The 16,494-nt window shown below is 42.0% G+C and overlaps 1 protein-coding gene across 1 annotated transcript; it reads right to left on the bottom strand.

The window, feature by feature from the left end:
- Nucleotides 1–7,059: 7,059 nt before the first annotated feature.
- Nucleotides 7,060–16,350, bottom strand: ppp4r2b (protein phosphatase 4, regulatory subunit 2b). Its single transcript, XM_035152787.2, has 9 exons — nucleotides 16,202–16,350; nucleotides 15,408–15,489; nucleotides 14,897–15,067; nucleotides 11,692–11,785; nucleotides 11,561–11,598; nucleotides 11,380–11,454; nucleotides 11,113–11,253; nucleotides 10,692–11,005; nucleotides 7,060–8,622 (listed from the first exon to the last, which is right to left on the bottom strand). Exons 1-9 carry the CDS (start codon nucleotides 16,233–16,235, stop codon nucleotides 8,252–8,254), a joined length of 1,320 nt encoding a protein of 439 aa, XP_035008678.1. The 5' UTR covers nucleotides 16,236–16,350; the 3' UTR covers nucleotides 7,060–8,251.
- Between the last annotated feature and the right edge of the window lie 144 nt (nucleotides 16,351–16,494).

The following is a 16,494-nucleotide window of genomic DNA, read 5'->3' as shown; positions in this document are numbered from 1 at the left end:
GTTGCTGACCTAGTTGCAAACAGCTGGGTCAGCAGTTTTTTAATGATACAACTGCTTACATGTATAGGAGACACGCTATTATTTGAGCAATCTGTTTGCACAGACACACACATGTCTACCTGTTTACACCAGCACGCACAGGCCCAGTGTACATGAGTGGTCATGTGATATGCGTTTTCAGGTATGTTAGTATCGACGAGGATTAAAACGGATACAGAGCCAAAATGCTTGTGTGGACAGGGATCATTAATGTAGCAACAATAAAACGTACTAGTAAGGATATAGCCTTAGTATGACACAGTACTACAGTATTGTCTAACTTTGCATGTGTGCTGCAGTTTATTGGGGCTTTTATTGACCATTAGAGGTTTAGTAGGATCTCTAGAGAGTATGAGGTAATGCTGAAGTTCACATATTAGGAAGGCTTGATTTTTATATTTAGATGCTCTATACATTTTACTATCTCGATCTCGCGTATCCATTTATAATGTGTGCCATGATGTAACACAAGTAATTCACGTCCTGTCCATGTTATATGCTGCATGGTCTCTAGACCTCGCAGCCATGCAATGGGCTTGGTGAGTAACTCTTCTTTACTGCCTATTGATTTAGAATACAACAAGCAGCTGTAAATGTGACATGAGGTCTGTTGTTGTGTTGAATGAACTGCGCTTATGACTCACAATTTTTTCCTGGCCTCCCACAGCAGCAGTTTTCCACCATCCGTGGCAAGCTACATTTCAACTTTATGTTCCTCCATCTGAAAGACAGATCAATACAGTTTAAGTGGCCATCTCAAAAGAGTCTATTTCATTTTGCTGGATTTGAGGGGCTTGAATAAATAAACATTAACTGCGTTTAGTGTAAAGAGCGCAGTAACTTTCTTATTTATTTATGACTTTATGTTGTCAGACATACTGGAACCACAGAGCTGAAAAATTACAGCTCTCATTTGGACAGACAGCAGCAGCTCAGACAGACATTTCCCAATGTGCCTCTCCAGTGTGTTCTAACAATCCATTATCATCTTCATTGCAAAGCATCTAAGCAACATGCCTCCTCAGCTGCAGGATGCACATCTACAATCCCACTCAACAGCAGTGTTGCCGCACACACATACAACTGCTGTAATTGCATCTTTATTAGTCCCCCATTCACACTTATTACATCCCTGGGCAAAGAGCTGGTCGCATCTCTGGAAAAGGCCTCTAAAAGCCTGGGGCTGTTATAAACAAGACTCTTCAGTGCCATTAGACTGAGTGGCTGGGGGAAGCAGACGGGCCATGTGCTGCCAACACGGTGAGTAAAGTCAATTAGTGTACTTCATTAGAGTGTGGTAAACCTGCAGAGAGGCCATAACCTGATGAATACTGGTCATGTTTCTTGGTTTAGATGGATATTTTAGTATGGACATAAATAAAATGTAAATGTTGACACTGCTTGAGCACCAGAACGATAAAGAACTGGAGGGTGGTGGATGAAACCTGCCATCAGTGAGCTCCCTGAATGAATTAAAAATGGAAAAGAGTGGCTGTCACATTATTTCCTCCAACTTCACAATGGCAAAACAGAATTTCTTCTTTTTGGTGGTCAATCTTTTACAGAGAATATGATCTTGGAAATAATGTCATGCATGTCATCCATGTTTTAAACCTACTCCTGCCATAGACAACAGACATTATGATCTGCATTTGTTACTGCTTCTGTGAGGCTGAACATCCTCACCATGACGGTGCTAACATACTGATGTTTATCAGGTACAATATAACCCTGTTCACATCTTAGTTTAGCATGTTAGCATTCTACCATTTGCTAATTCAGTAGTTAATTTGTGCATGTGATATCTGTTTCCAGGTCCAAGCTCTGTTTTTTTCAAGATTTTGCAGTGCTGTGTCCCTTGTTGTAATGAAGAATATCAGATGGTTGCATAGATTAAATATGATAAATCAATCAATCAAATGTTATTTCTATAGCCCATTGTCACAAATCACAGTTTGTCTCATGGATCTTAACAAGGTGCTTGCCATGATTCTGTCAGGCTCTATACTCTTGGATAAGGAGTTTTTGTTTTTTTGTTGGACTGTTCTAAGTATGGACTCTTTTGGTTATTTGACTTTTACCTGTGTTTCCTTGTTTTCAGATTTTCTTTCATTCTATGTTTCATTCCGGGCAAAGATTTGTGTTTCATTCTGTTTCCTGTTTTATTTTGAAATTCTGATCTCCCTCGTGCTTCTGTTCCATTTGCTTCCTGCCTTTGTGCGTTTCCTTGATTTGTTTCACCTGTTTGTCCTGTGCCACCTGTCTCTAGTTTGTCATCAGTTCAGTTTGTATTTAAGTCAAGTCCAAAGTTCTGTCTGTGTCCAGTCATCTGTTTAGTTATGATCTTAGTTGCTGCCGGGTTGTTTTTTTCCTCCCTTGTTTTCTTTTCTTGGACAGTTGGAGTTTTGCCTGTTTCCTGCTGTTGGTCCTGCTTCCTGTTTTGTCCTTATTTGGAATATATTCAATTTTTTTTAATTGGATCTGCCTATTGCCTTGCTCCTACATTTTGGGTCCACGTTGCTCTCCACACAAACCTTGACAGTGCTGTCCTTAACCCTCATAAAGGGTAAGAAAAAAACTGGTAGAGAAAACACGTGTAAACCTCAGAGAGAGCCACATGTGAGGGATCCCTCTCCCAGGACAGACACAAAAGCAATAGATGCCGCTACTACTCTAGACTGTCTCGGATACTTGTTTGCTTATTTCCTATTTGTTCAACAGTATTTCTATGTGCCTGAGCAGGAGTGTTTCAATGGACTTAGGGGCCCCCAGGCAAAATGGATCTGGGGCCCTACGTTGAACCATGCAGAACCCCCCCTGACCACCACCATCACCACCAACCAAAGAAACACGATGCCGAACCACATAAATTCAATCCTCAACAATTGTTTTATCATCAAGATTATACATACTGTGCAAAGAACAGACCCCCCTCTCCCTGGCACATTAGACTTTTTCGAATTATAGAATTCCAAACCTCTAAAATTGCCTTGTTATAGATGGTTTTCAACCACAGTGTCGTTGCAGTCTCCTGTACATAACAAATCATTGAATTTAAGGAGGTTTCACTAAATTGTAAATTGCTGTAAACAGCTGTACTCAGGGGCCCCCTCTCAGCTCAGGGCCCCAGGAAATTGCTTACCCTGCCTTCTTTCCACACTGCTGTCATCCCCCCTGGCAGAGCTACAACCAGCATTTTATTGCCAAGCATAAATGTCACCACTTTATTTCATGTATGCTGTCTGAAATGAATTTCTCAGCTTGGCACGCATGACAGGACCGGAAGCCAATCTGATAAGGAACGATACAGATAGTCTAAATCAAAGCAGTCCCCCACTAACTTCCTCTGTGATGATGCCATTCTGACAAAGAAGTGGAAATTCAATAGTGTCCACGTCCTGAGTTCGGTGCCCGCTGAGAGTCCCACCCCCTCACTGAGCTCCTCAAACATCAGAATAATCCAATATTTCTTCACTGACCATTTCAGAGTATTACATAGTATTTCTCACTGTACCCACTTTGCTAAGCGGTTCTTGTGAAGCCTGTCTGGAGGCCTCCTGCGGTGGAGCCTCCCTGCCGCCTCCGTTTTTCGGTGTGCTTGGTGTTCTTGAAGTGGAGGTAAATAAATGTCCCAGCCTCCCAGACTTTTACAGTCTGCCAACACACTCAACCGCATCCCACCCACCGCTGTTTGCCATTTTGTCAGAGTGGCTCAGAATGCTTCACCCTGCTGTGCCAGAAAAATGGAACTTGACATTGGCACCAGGCCAACACCTGATCCAGGACCTGGACATCAGTTTCTGACCTTGTTTATTTTCTTAACACATTGCATTGCCTTAAAATCGCCATATTCTAGATCATTCCAATAAAAGCTTTTTTATTCTCCTGTGAGAAATGAGACATCAGATCAAGTCCCACGTGTCTCATTTCTCAGACACGTGGGACTTGATCTGATGTCTGCGGTTTCTCAAGAGGTGTGTTGAATGTGTCACAGGTTAACTCCAGCAGCAGCATCAGACTCTAACATTCTCCCTGGCATCTGGAGAGTAAAGAAAAAGACGGCTATGTCATCTTCAGCTCATTCACAAGCATTCACAGGCAGCGAGCTCTGACGTCCCCTCACACTAAGACAGGGAGACAATATAAGACAGGCGTGGGTTCATCCTGCGGACAGAGCTGCACAGGGATGCAGGAGGACAGAGTGTCTGTGTGCCTTTTTCAAGACAGCACATAAGGAGGCGCACAGCGTGTGTCACAGCCTGCATGCATTCACTCGCAGGAGCATGATGACTCGGCCTGCATTCTGATTTCAGGGGCCACGTTTGGTCTGGCTTGGAAACTAAACAGTACCCTCTATTGGATGACAGGAAGACTGCGCGTGGCCTTGCCTGACCCAATCAGAGAGGACATGACTGGGAGCTTTCAGTCCTGCTCAACCACAAAATATTTTCAAATCCCAACTAAGAGTGTAACTTCTGTGTTATAATCACTTTCTTTAAGATTTCATGTATTTCGTCTTTTAATCCTGTCAAAGTCATCGAGGGGAGTGCTTCCACTTAACTCGATGACTCAAGACTATTAGTGTGATTTGTTATGCGCTGCATGCTGACCACACTTCCATTAAAAAGTTCTCCTCTCGAGGCGGCTGCTGATGCATGAAACCCGAGTGTAACGCCTCACAGCGGCCAAGAGGGATTTGAGGGGGGTCCCGAGACCCCCAGGGGTCCGCTGTCGGGGGGGCTCTGGGAGAGAGTTTAATTTCATAGTTATTTTACTGACTGGTCTGATCAAAGACTTCAGTTCACTCACTGCAGCTTTCACTCCAGCTGCTATAGAGACATTTATAATATCATACCTGCTAACAATTTACAGTATCTATACCAGTTGTGAGACAGACTTTATGCAAGTGTAGATTTTACAAAATAAATGTAAGGAAAAACCAAACACAGATCTATAGATCAAAAAATCTATATTTTCTCATTTTCAAGAGCAGCTCTGTTGTGATATGAAACTAATTCCATGCACTGTTGTTATGTACTTTAAGGCACTTTTTTAAAATCATTGCAGATATAACAGGTGGTTGCTGTGATTGCCTCTAGAATGTTATCCCCTGCTAATACAGTCCTGCTCCTCGATGCTACACACACAGAAGACATTTAATATTAGGACCCAAAGGAAATTCTTTAAGTCCAGTAATGAGACATGAAGTAAGAAGTAACTGTTTGAAGAGTCAAGAGGCCATTTTTGGAAACCTAATGCCTCTAATAAAAGTGTGTGATTCCTTTAAATTCATGAAGCTGGGGTGAGATTAAAAATAATTTGGTGTCGTGCAGCTTTTTAATATCCCTCCTGACCTGGCATTTGTTTCCCCGGAGACAAGTCTTCAAAGGCCACCATTTTAAAACGGCGCTGCGTGGATTAATGCAGTCCACCTCTTATTTCCTCTGAGAGCCTGAGCAAATTTCAGCAGTCAAACGACAGCAGTGACAGATGCTTTTGTAAACTGACCAACAGGAGCACGATTTTGAGCCGAGCTGTTCAAGGGGACATGAAAAGTCATCTTTATTTTAATGGGCGATGGTTCACCCCTTTAACTGTGACCAAAACCATGTAGCAGGCACTGAGCTTTTACAAAAGCTGCCTCCTGAAAAATCTCCAAGTCAAATTGGCCACCTTCATTAATTTTCATACATGGTTCCTCTGTCCTCTGTGTGTGACACAGGGGAGGGATGTGACAACAGTCGTGCTGATGGGTTCATTACTTCCATTAATAAGGAGCAACTACCCAGAGACGCTGAGAGAAAAGCCTTAAACAAACCTTTATTCTTTTAAATGCAAATAATATCTGTGAGTGCATGTAATTGTACTGCATATTATGTTTGTGGGGAAGTAGTGTGCTGCTGGAGATCAAAGCTGATCCAGACAAATTATTCCAGGAGGATTAATGTGGGAAATAACTTGTCAAAAACAAGTGTAGCTAATAATAAAAAAAGACTGTTTCATTAATTGTATGTTACTGCCAGGGTTCTGGTGCATGCAGGCAGCATGGCAGGGCTCACTGGGTCGCTTAATATTAGAGCCATTGTTAGTATTATTAGTTACACTTTCGCGCATTTCCTGCGGTGAGTTAAAATGTGTGTGTAAAGTATCAACTGCTTCTCAGGATCTCGACGCCTTGCAACAGTCTGTGAAATCAAAGTACATTTCTGACAAGTGAAGTACTTTAAGTCCCAATTCACTCAAGTCTGAAGTGTGTTCACATTGGAAGTGACTCAAAAGTCACTTCTTTTTTAATGCATTAATACAAGTTTTAATCAATTCCAGATGGTGGTGAAATATATTTTTAGTGTTATATTACCTACTGTTAATATTGCATGTTTACTTTTACTGATGTATTTTGACTGTCATCTTTGCTACTGTAACATGGCAAATTTACCCATATCAGAGAGTTTGTTTGTGTATATATTGGCCCTGTGATGTGCTGGCGACTTGTCCAGGGTGTTCCCTGCCTCTAGCCCAATGTCAGCTGGGATTGACTCCAGCTCCACACACAAAAGGATTAACGGTATAGATAATGGATATATTTGTTAAGGGGCAGTGGTCCAGTTGGACATCCTTTGATTTACTTGTAGCATCATTATCTGGTACACCAGTATGCTGTTGCAAAACCAAAAATGTTGGAACAAAGACATGAAATTCTGAAAATATCTTTTTCATGGCAGACATTCTGAAGCACGGGTCGTTCTAATGACGTCAATGAATCTGCTTTGTTATGAGTCCCAGCTGCTGCTCCAGTGAAACTGTATAAAGCATCAGTTCACTGGAACTTAGTTCCTGCATTACAATCACAATTTCAGTCATTAGTTACACATGTGCTTTTCAGCTAGGAGTCATAATGTCTGTTTGACAACTGCTCAGCCAGCTACAGTATCCAGCTGTGTCCAGCATAATACAACATTATTAAAACTAATACTGCACATAAATGAGATGCTGTGTGCAAGTAAGCAAGACCACCACGCATAAAAATGTTAACATTTATTGCTGATTCTGAATACCGCATTGAAAGCAAAAGCATTCAGAGTATACACAGAAATTATACAATTATATATGGTTTCACAAAGGCAGTGAACACATACTGTATTACAATCTACAAAAATCTACTTTACAGAAATTTAAAATCCTAAATATCAAAAAGTACAGCTGCAGAAAACAGGTGTAGAACTGGAACCAGAAACTGCTCTGGATATCTGTCGGTGAAACAACATGGTGACATCACGATACAAAGAAAGCAGAGGTCATCTTTGTACTTACAGCTGGTTTTGGAAACTACAACTGGCAGACAGAAAAAAAAAAAAAAACATACTCCAAAAGAACTCATTGAATTGAAATGATTTTTTATAAATTATGGTGGTTTTATGCATCCAAAATATATAATTTTACAGAGGACATCTCTACAAGGTAGCATGTCATACTATTGTTCAGAGGGATTGGTAGTGTATCTTTGCAAAAATGTGGTTAAAATAATATAAGGACACAATGGAAAAAAAGGTCTCGCATCTCACATTGATGGAGGTAAATTTTAAAACAATCAACAGCCTGGTGGAGGCTTGGTGGAGTAACAACATAGTCGTGGTGTGGGGGGGTTAGGTTAAGGTCATTGCTTGACTAAAGAATATTTTACATGTGCTTCAGTCAGGAATTGAAATGGTGGCTGTAGCTCATAAGTGAACAATTTCATAAATAGTGAGGGCTGGTATGGCTCTGTTCTGATCCTGGTAGTGTGGTACACCGGGCTTAAAGGGTACAAGACCTACACCACCAATCGTGTCACAATGTCCCAAATGGCTGGAGAGAGTGGCTTTAGAACCAGACCACCACAGCACTCAAACAAACCCATAGAGCGCAAGAAAGAACAAAAGAAGATCCAGCCGACAAACTCGAGGCTGCCGAAACAAACCCCTTTTAAGGGTAAATTAAAAATACAAGATAAGATCAATAAAATATTCCAGTAAAAAAAAAAACCTTCAAATGAAAATTTATTTCTATGCCCACATCAAATGCCAGGTAGCCATTTTGGAGGAGTGTCCAAAAGCGGGACGAGGCGTTCGTCTTGCGTACGAGGTGCAGTTATCCTCAATCCCAGTGAGAGTCAAACTGGATTCAAGGACAAGCTGGTTTATGGTCACACACGGCTGCAGGGGGGACTTGCAGTCTAGTCCTGCTCCATAGGCTCCTCGGTGGTCCCAGTGTTCAAGGTGGCACTTTCCATGGCGCCCTCTGTGGGGGATTCAGTTGTACTGCTGGAGGGAGCAAGAGCAACGTCTTCCCTGGTCGCTTCGGCACTATCCTCTATGCTACAGCTGCTACCACTGCTGCTACTGCTGCTGCTCACTGGGTCACTGTTGCTCTCCTCGCTGTCCCTGCTGGTCTCGGGGCTCTCCAGGACGCCTGCAGGTGCCTGCTGCTCTGTCTGATCCATGTCGCTGGCCTCGTCCTGGGAGCCACACGGTACCTCCCTCTCGGCCTGCCCCCCCGCCTCACCCGAGCCTGCACACACCTCGGCATGCGTGCTGCTCGTAGGTTCTGTGTAGGAAAAGTGGAAAAGTGTTAAATCACAGTTGAGTGTGAATAGTTTGAAGGCTATTTGTAATTTCTAACAACCTCAGAAGAATTAACGGACTGGTTTGGTCGCCTTCTTATCAGGCAACAAAGTGACAAGAAAGATGACATAGTATTACATTTTTTCGTTTCAATATTCACTCTTACACACGTTTCCCTTCATTAATGCACAGATGCCAGATTTAATTAAAATTACACAAGTAATTAGGTCCAGAATATGACAAGGAAAATAATGAGTATTATGCCTCCTAAGATCATCTATGCCTCAGTATGAAGACAGCTTTTCTACTGCAACCACATTAATGTAAATGCATCATGTCTAGTCCTATAATCTATCGTCAGTCTGTGCGTCTGACATAGATACTATAATAAAGACACTGGGGATTTAAAACATCTGTGCTGATCTTTAGGGTCTGAAGGACATTTCCCCACAACAGCAAGACAGAAAACCAGTCACGGTTGAACTTGTGCTTGTTTTTACAGCACAAATCACACTGAACTGCAACATACAGCTGCCTTTTATAACACTGAAATCACTGGTTAGAACGAGCCTCAACTATACTGCACCTCAGAGACTAATTGTGACAGTAACATGTGAAATATGTCCAGAAATGTCATTAAGTCCAAACTTATCCCCGACTTTAGCTCAAAGAGACTTGGCTGCAATTTGTAATCGCATGAAAACCCTCAGGTCTTAAAGTATTGTTTTAGAGAGCATCATTATTCTGCACCTAAGGTCTTAATGGGTTAAGCCAGTGGTTCCCAAATGGTGTGCCGTGGGATTTTGAGAGAAATGTAAATTATGATTATTGCAATACTTCTATACTACAACAGGGCTCCAGAGCATGGCAATTTAAATCTGTGAAGTGCGAATAAAAATGTTCCTTTGTCGCACTGGTGCGCCAAACATTTAACTGGTGTGTCTCTGTATTGATTACGTCATCTTATCAGGACCTGCGCTCACTTTATGCTTCAACAATTAACACCAACACTCATCACAAGTTATTAGGACCCGAACAGTACTGAAGTTTACTTTGTATTTTTAGATTCGCTCAAAGGTTTGAGACACCTATTAAAACACATAAAAAATGTGACGAGCGCACACACACACACACACACAACATTGATTATTGTGAAGGGCCCACCTTAATATTTTTAAAAAATGCACCAAATAAGAGGTTTCCTTGCACAGTTTACAGCTTTCGCACTAATTTCTCAATAAAGAGGTAAATTCTTTACCCTAAACCGATGTAGCAGTTAGTGGAAAAATTGGTAAATTGGTAATAACATTTTTTACACCAAGTTAGATAACATTATTGCTCAAATCATAAAAAAGCTTTGTTACCAGATAGTCACCAGTCACCATTGACTTTTCATTACTGGTGTGTTGCACCTGGTGTGCTGGTGTGTTTAATTTCAGTAGCTAAATATGTAAATACTAACATACCTAGCGATGCACAGTAAGTGACATTAGTTATAATTTCAATGAATCAACAGTTTTTCAGCCCAACTGGTAATGACCATGTCATTGCCGACACACTTCTAAGCACATGATGGCTTGATGTCATGCCCTGTCACATTGTCCTCACTGTAAACAAGCACAAGTGATGTGGCTAATGCTTCACTTCTTTCACTGGCTCTAGTGGGAAAGTGTGAATGTATGTTTCAGATCTGAGGAAAAAACAATAAAAGCATGCAAACATCCTTTTCAGATGAGATGGTGTAAAACTCAAGTGTTCAGCCTAGCTTTTCTGGAGGTTTCCCTTACTACTGGACATTACAATTAGAATTTCAGTATTTAAGAACTGCTGAGAGATATACATCTACCACTGAGTATAACTGGGTTCATAACCCTGTAATCCTATCCTACCTGTGGATTATATTTATGCCAACATTAAAGCCAGTGCATTTGTAGTATTTCCGTTTTTCTTAACCTACTTGCATGAACCCAGCTTTTCAAAACTATGTAGCCTCACATACCATTAACCCACAACCGGTGAAAGACATGTACGTATGGGGGAAGAAAAACCTGCCTTGGTCTTCAGTAGCAGCAGCACTGCTAGATGCTTCATTGTCCTTGCTGTACCCGACCTTCTCCTCATCTTCCTCCTCCTCTTCCTCTTGGACCATGGCTTCTGCCTCTTTTGACAGGCAGGTGGCATGTGAAGGCCTCAGTGTGTCCACGTCCTGCTCGTCCTCTTCATCCTCCTCATCATCCTCATCCTCCTCATCCTTGCTGAACTTCAGTCTCTTCACCTCCTGCTGCTCAGCTTCCATGTCCTCCTCTGTGTCTGGGTGTTTGTTCTTCACCGAGCTCCCAAGGGAGGCTCCAGATGCCGAAACCTCACTGACAAAAGAAAGGAGAGGCAGGTGAAACACAGGTGATTCCAATGGGTTTATTTGTGTCGAAGATGAATAATTCATTTTCTAGTTGTGTTGTGGCTCCTGACATACCTGGAGTCTTTGTCATCTTCTGGCTCTGTGTCGAGGTCTTTGTTGTCTGTGCTGTCTGGCAGACCATTAGCTGCTAGTGAGTTGGCCAGAGACACCTTCGGTCGATTCAGCGGCCGGGGAGTTCCTGGACCGTTGACTTTCCTAATACACAGCCGACAGAGATTTGTTTTTAAAAGAGTGGAAAAAGGCAATATAAATAGCAAAATTATCATGTAATGCTATTTAAAATGTACAAATGTTAAAATCAAGGCCAAAATCTGTCCGAACCTCTCTGTAAAAGCAGATGTGTTCCCAGGGAGCATCACACCATTCATTCTATTGATGGCACTGCATCCATTTTTCCTGCACGTTGGTAAACAAAACAGAATTCTCAACCCAGTAGAATACATCATTCCCAAACTTCTACATTATAAGTTAACATTACATTTTACATTATCATGACACTTACTCTGAGGTTGGATGTACACAGCTTACCACCATTACATTCTAGAGCAAAACAAGAACAGCCAAATGAGTGGCAGAAGGTGTCATTGTTAATAATATGAGAAGACAATAGCATCCACCACTGTTTAGACGTACCTTCTCCACCCCCCGAAGAAACTTATCTGTTCCTGTGTAGTTCCTCTTCGGTTCTGTGAGCAGCTCACACAAGCGCTGGATCGTAAACGGGATTCTAAAAATAAAGCGCAAAAGAATCAATACACAGCAAATACTAAATGTATCGTTCAGGTCAATTTCTACTCCCCCAATGTGTATGAAGGAGAGCTATCACAGGTCCATTATATCTGCTGCCATCAGGACTCCACAATCTACATCACTGCAGTACATTTCATTTTGTCTTATTGTAGACAGATGTTTTCAGACTCAGCAGTTGTAAAACCAGAATATCCCCTTCCAGGATCAATAAAGTGTTATCTTATCTCACTTATCTTAAGCTGCTTTCAGAAATGCACTTAACTCCAACACGGAGTTTCTCCACCCGTCACCCAAGTATAAAGTCAGCAGAAGTTGATGTGAGAACACAGCAGGAGATCCCCCGCTGGAGTCACCGCTAGAGTGTGTGTGTGTGTGTGTGTGTGTGTGTGTGGTTTGTACCACAGTCAAACCAACATGGGACAGAGGAGAGAGACTTGTGCAAAAATTAATCGCGGCAAATTAAATCTGAACACAATGCCGGACAGTTTGTAGCTCCTCCAGTTTGACTTCTGAGCCCCATGTTCTGTGTGTGTGGGGGCGATGACTATATGACTGATAAATAAATAAATGCTTAAGTATACAGTGTTAAAGGGATAGTTCACCGAAAAATGAAAATTCACTCATCTACTCGCCACTATGCCGATGGGAGGGGTGGCTGAATTGAGTCCACAAAACACTTCTGGAGTTAAACTTCAGGGGTCAACTTTGTTGCAGCAGAATCCAATACAATTGAGGTCAAAGGCGTCCTCTTCTTCAACACTGGAAGTGGACTTTTAGGCTTAAAACACGGCGTAAATTACCTTGTTTCGGGTCGAATATGAATGTCGGTGCTTGCGGCCACTTAGATGACACCACACGAGCAGTATGGAGGCACGTTATATTTTTTCCTGATCTTTTATTAGGTCTGAAGAAGAGGACACCATTGACTTCAATTGTATTGGATTCTGCTGCAAAAAAGTTTACCCTTTAAAGTCTTTCTGCTTTGGTTTCACTGCTAACATAGACTCCATAGTAAGTAGTCTATGCAGACACTGGTGTGTTTCTATATTATCTATTTATAATTCACACACGCGCACACGCACACACACACACACACACACACACACAACTAAAGAGCCATGCACAGCTCCACATACAGTGTTCATTTGGGGTCTTTTTATACTTTTATACATGAAAAGTTATTTTTATATAGTCTTTAGCGACTGTCAGTGGTTTTCTGCTCCTCTCTGTGTCTATCATTCGTGCTGCGCACTGCTCCATCCACATCCAGCCATACTGAACGCACCCCCCTATCTCCTCTACCTCTCCATAAATTGTCTAAGTTTACAAATTTAGTAGTTTTTACCCAGTTTGAGTTTACACATGTCTGATCACACTGTTTGTGTGTGTGCGAGTGTGAGTGAGGATCGAGCGAGCGAGCGAGCGGGATGGCTGATGAACTTGCTCGCTGCTCTGAAGAAAGATTTAACTCATTCGAAAATTATGGATCATTATGTGATGATATTGTGGCGTCATTTTAAACAAATCAACGTTTAAGCTGTAGTGAGTCAGAGACGTCAGCTGAGTCTGAGAGAGAGAGAGAGCACAGCGGAGTCAGTGTGTGTACACTGTTACTATTCCCTAAGGTTCTGGGACTATGACAAATAAGCTATATACAATTTTTTTATATAATCAACCGCTCATAGTGATGAATTTAACCCTGGATAAACTTGATCACTAGAAGTTTCCACTGTAGAATTTAGTCGGGAGGAGGAGGCGGTGGCATGAGATTTGACAGAGCTGCCTCACAATTCTCTATTTTCTCTCTACTCTCCTTACGACAATGATTCATTAAAGAAAAAACCTGTCAATGATCTGTATATCTTTAATTTATTATCTAGGGCAGCAGGGCTCCATCTGATTGGCCAAATATATTGACATGCAGAGTGTGAATGCATGGCACATGGAACACCACTTATCACATTTCAAGCTGTCTTTTTTGTGATACGTACATGTATATATTGTGCAACTAGGGCTGGGCGATATGGAAAAAAATTCATATCACGATCATTTTTTTCATATCAGTCAATATTGATATATATATCGAGATATTTAATCACATCACTATTTCTGTCATTTCAGCTTCAGATGGTAAAAAAGATTAGTGCATGGTATTACCTGTCTTTGTGGGAACATGCTTTCCACACAATTTGCAGTGCACATTACTTAGTTTCTTGTCGGACTTTAAATAGCCAAACTATCTCCACACTACCGAATTCCTCTGACCCTTCTTTTCAACAATGTCCTCGTCTTTTGAGTCTTGGGCTGTGTCCGTTGGGGTGTCTTCTTAAGTAACGCTGTCGCTCGAGTTTTTGTTAGCATTTTCTGTCTTCTTTTTTTTAAATCTTGCTCCCACTCCTGACGTACTGGTGTGCACAGCACAGCTGCAGTAGCCCAAACATTAGCACGTGTGCTGCTGCCGGCTGCTACTCCTACGCTCAGTGCTGTGTGCGTCAACCTAAGCTGACGTGGCTGTAACTCTACTACAGCCACATGATTGGTTCTGCGCGGCGCTATTCTCATTAGCTCTTCGTGTTGTCTGTAAAAACATGGATGAATGAGTTCTATCAGCGTATCGACCATGTCTGATATTTCCATCATCTTTATCATTTTATCGCCCAGACCTACGCTCATATTACTCTTGGCTGTAATGAAGAGTATAAGCAGAAGTTGTGAACCCAGAAACAAAACAAGTTGATGGAAAACCAACAACAACAAAAAATTGTTAAAAGGGAAGCAAAACTTGCCACCTTGGCCATACAAGGGAGAAAAATAGAGAGAGGACTTCAAGTCATTCCTCAATTGGGCAAGTTGTGACAGTTCCTACATGTGATAGTGTTTTCTCAGAGCGAGAAAAGCAGCAGTCATAACACATAATTAACACTCTATATTGTAGACGACACATATCTTTGTAGCAAACAGGAAAGCTATCCATGGAGTGTCTTTATCATAGGGAACCAAACACGTTCAGTGTGACTGCTCAATTCTTCCAGTCAGCTTAGTACAAACTCTGTTATATTGAAATGTACTCATTTAACTCGGCACCTACCCATTATATCCCGTCACTATCTTCAGAATTCTCTCCTTCATATCTTCAAATGGAATTGACTCCACGTTGGGATTTGCAGGACCTCTTTGATCAGGTGCTGCGGCTCTGAAGTCATCCATCACATTCTCCAATTTAAACAGGAAGTAGTTCTTGAATTGAGACCATTGCACCCTAAAGGACAAGTGTAAACACAATGGGGCTTAACGCATTTGAAATACAACATTAGAAGACAGGACAAAATATAGAGCTAAAAAACAAGACAAATATCCTCAAAGAAATGACTCTTGCATCATGACAGTCCACCACATTTAGAAAAAAATAAGTTCTGTTAAGGAAATATGAAATTATTCCTGGACTGCTCATTTAAATAAGCTATCCTTACATTTATAATCAAATAAAAACTCCTCCCAGAATTACGGGAACGTGTATTTGCGTGTGTGTGGCAGTAATAGTGGTAGTAGATGTAGTAGTAAGGTTGGAAAATTGCATCAGGCCTTCAATGTTCACTTACATGGTCTCTCCAGTCTTGGCAATATGACATAGAAACTGTTCCAGAAGAGGACATGCCTCCTTCTTTGCTTTCTTCTCGAAATCTGCTCAGAGAGAGAGAGGACCACAAACATACATGTACATAATGTTACAGTCAGATCAGAGGATAACAGATCATTTGACTTAGCTTCAGCCCCAGTTTTGAGAAGTGTGCTGTAAAGCCCTGATGCCCTGAACACCTGCAGTGGTTTCCTGCTGAAGCGAAACACTCGCGGCTTGTCCGCACGTATATGGACACATTTGGGTTTAAGGCGATCATACTGTCTCGTTAGTTATTTACATAACGTAGTGGGCTACAGTTGCTAACAATCTTGCTAGGTCGCTTGCTAACTAGCTAGAACTAGCTTCGGTTTAGCACACTGGCTAGCACATTAAGTTAGCCGCAACAGCGTAGCCGGCAAACTGTCTCAGTAGCCGGTGACAGTTAGCAGCTACTTCACCCCAGCCACCGCCATCAGTGAGAAAACAGTGGCACATGGAGGGTAAATACACAATCGTTAGGTGGAAGTAATAAAGAGAAGAGCTGTATATTTAGTGAGCTTTCATGGTTGGCCAACGAAACTAACTGACGGCTAACCGCTTCCGTCAAACCGCCTGTAATGTTAGCATAAGCTAAAGCTAGTTCTGAGAAGCAGCTAGCGACATTAGCCTGCGAGCTCCATTCCGTTTATTTTTCACTGTACAACATCTACGGAAGAACACGTGAGACACATGGTCGCGACGAACAGAAAACCTGTCGAAATAAAGTGAAGTGACCTCTGAGCGCCTCTTGAAGCGAGTCAATTTCCATCACGTCGTCGCCCTCTGTCAGTCTTGTGGATGTGAAAAGCAGACTGGCGGCTAGCTGCGGCTGCTAAGCTACGATCTCACAGGCGGAGAGGAGGGAGTATTTTAATATGGCGCCGTGAGGTCACTGCCTGTTCAGCTGCACACAAGACACAGCCGCTCCGGCAGCTCCGGCACTCATCTCAGGACTCCTTACAGCTGACGGAGGATACACACCAAACAATGGCAACAGCTTAAAGGGAAGAATACAACTGCGAACACAC

The sequence above is a fragment of the Hippoglossus stenolepis genome, chromosome 3 (assembly GCF_022539355.2).
Source record: "Hippoglossus stenolepis isolate QCI-W04-F060 chromosome 3, HSTE1.2, whole genome shotgun sequence".
In the NCBI taxonomy this organism is placed as follows: Eukaryota; Metazoa; Chordata; class Actinopteri; order Pleuronectiformes; family Pleuronectidae; genus Hippoglossus; species Hippoglossus stenolepis.
This window is presented reverse-complemented; position numbering and strand designations above follow the sequence as displayed.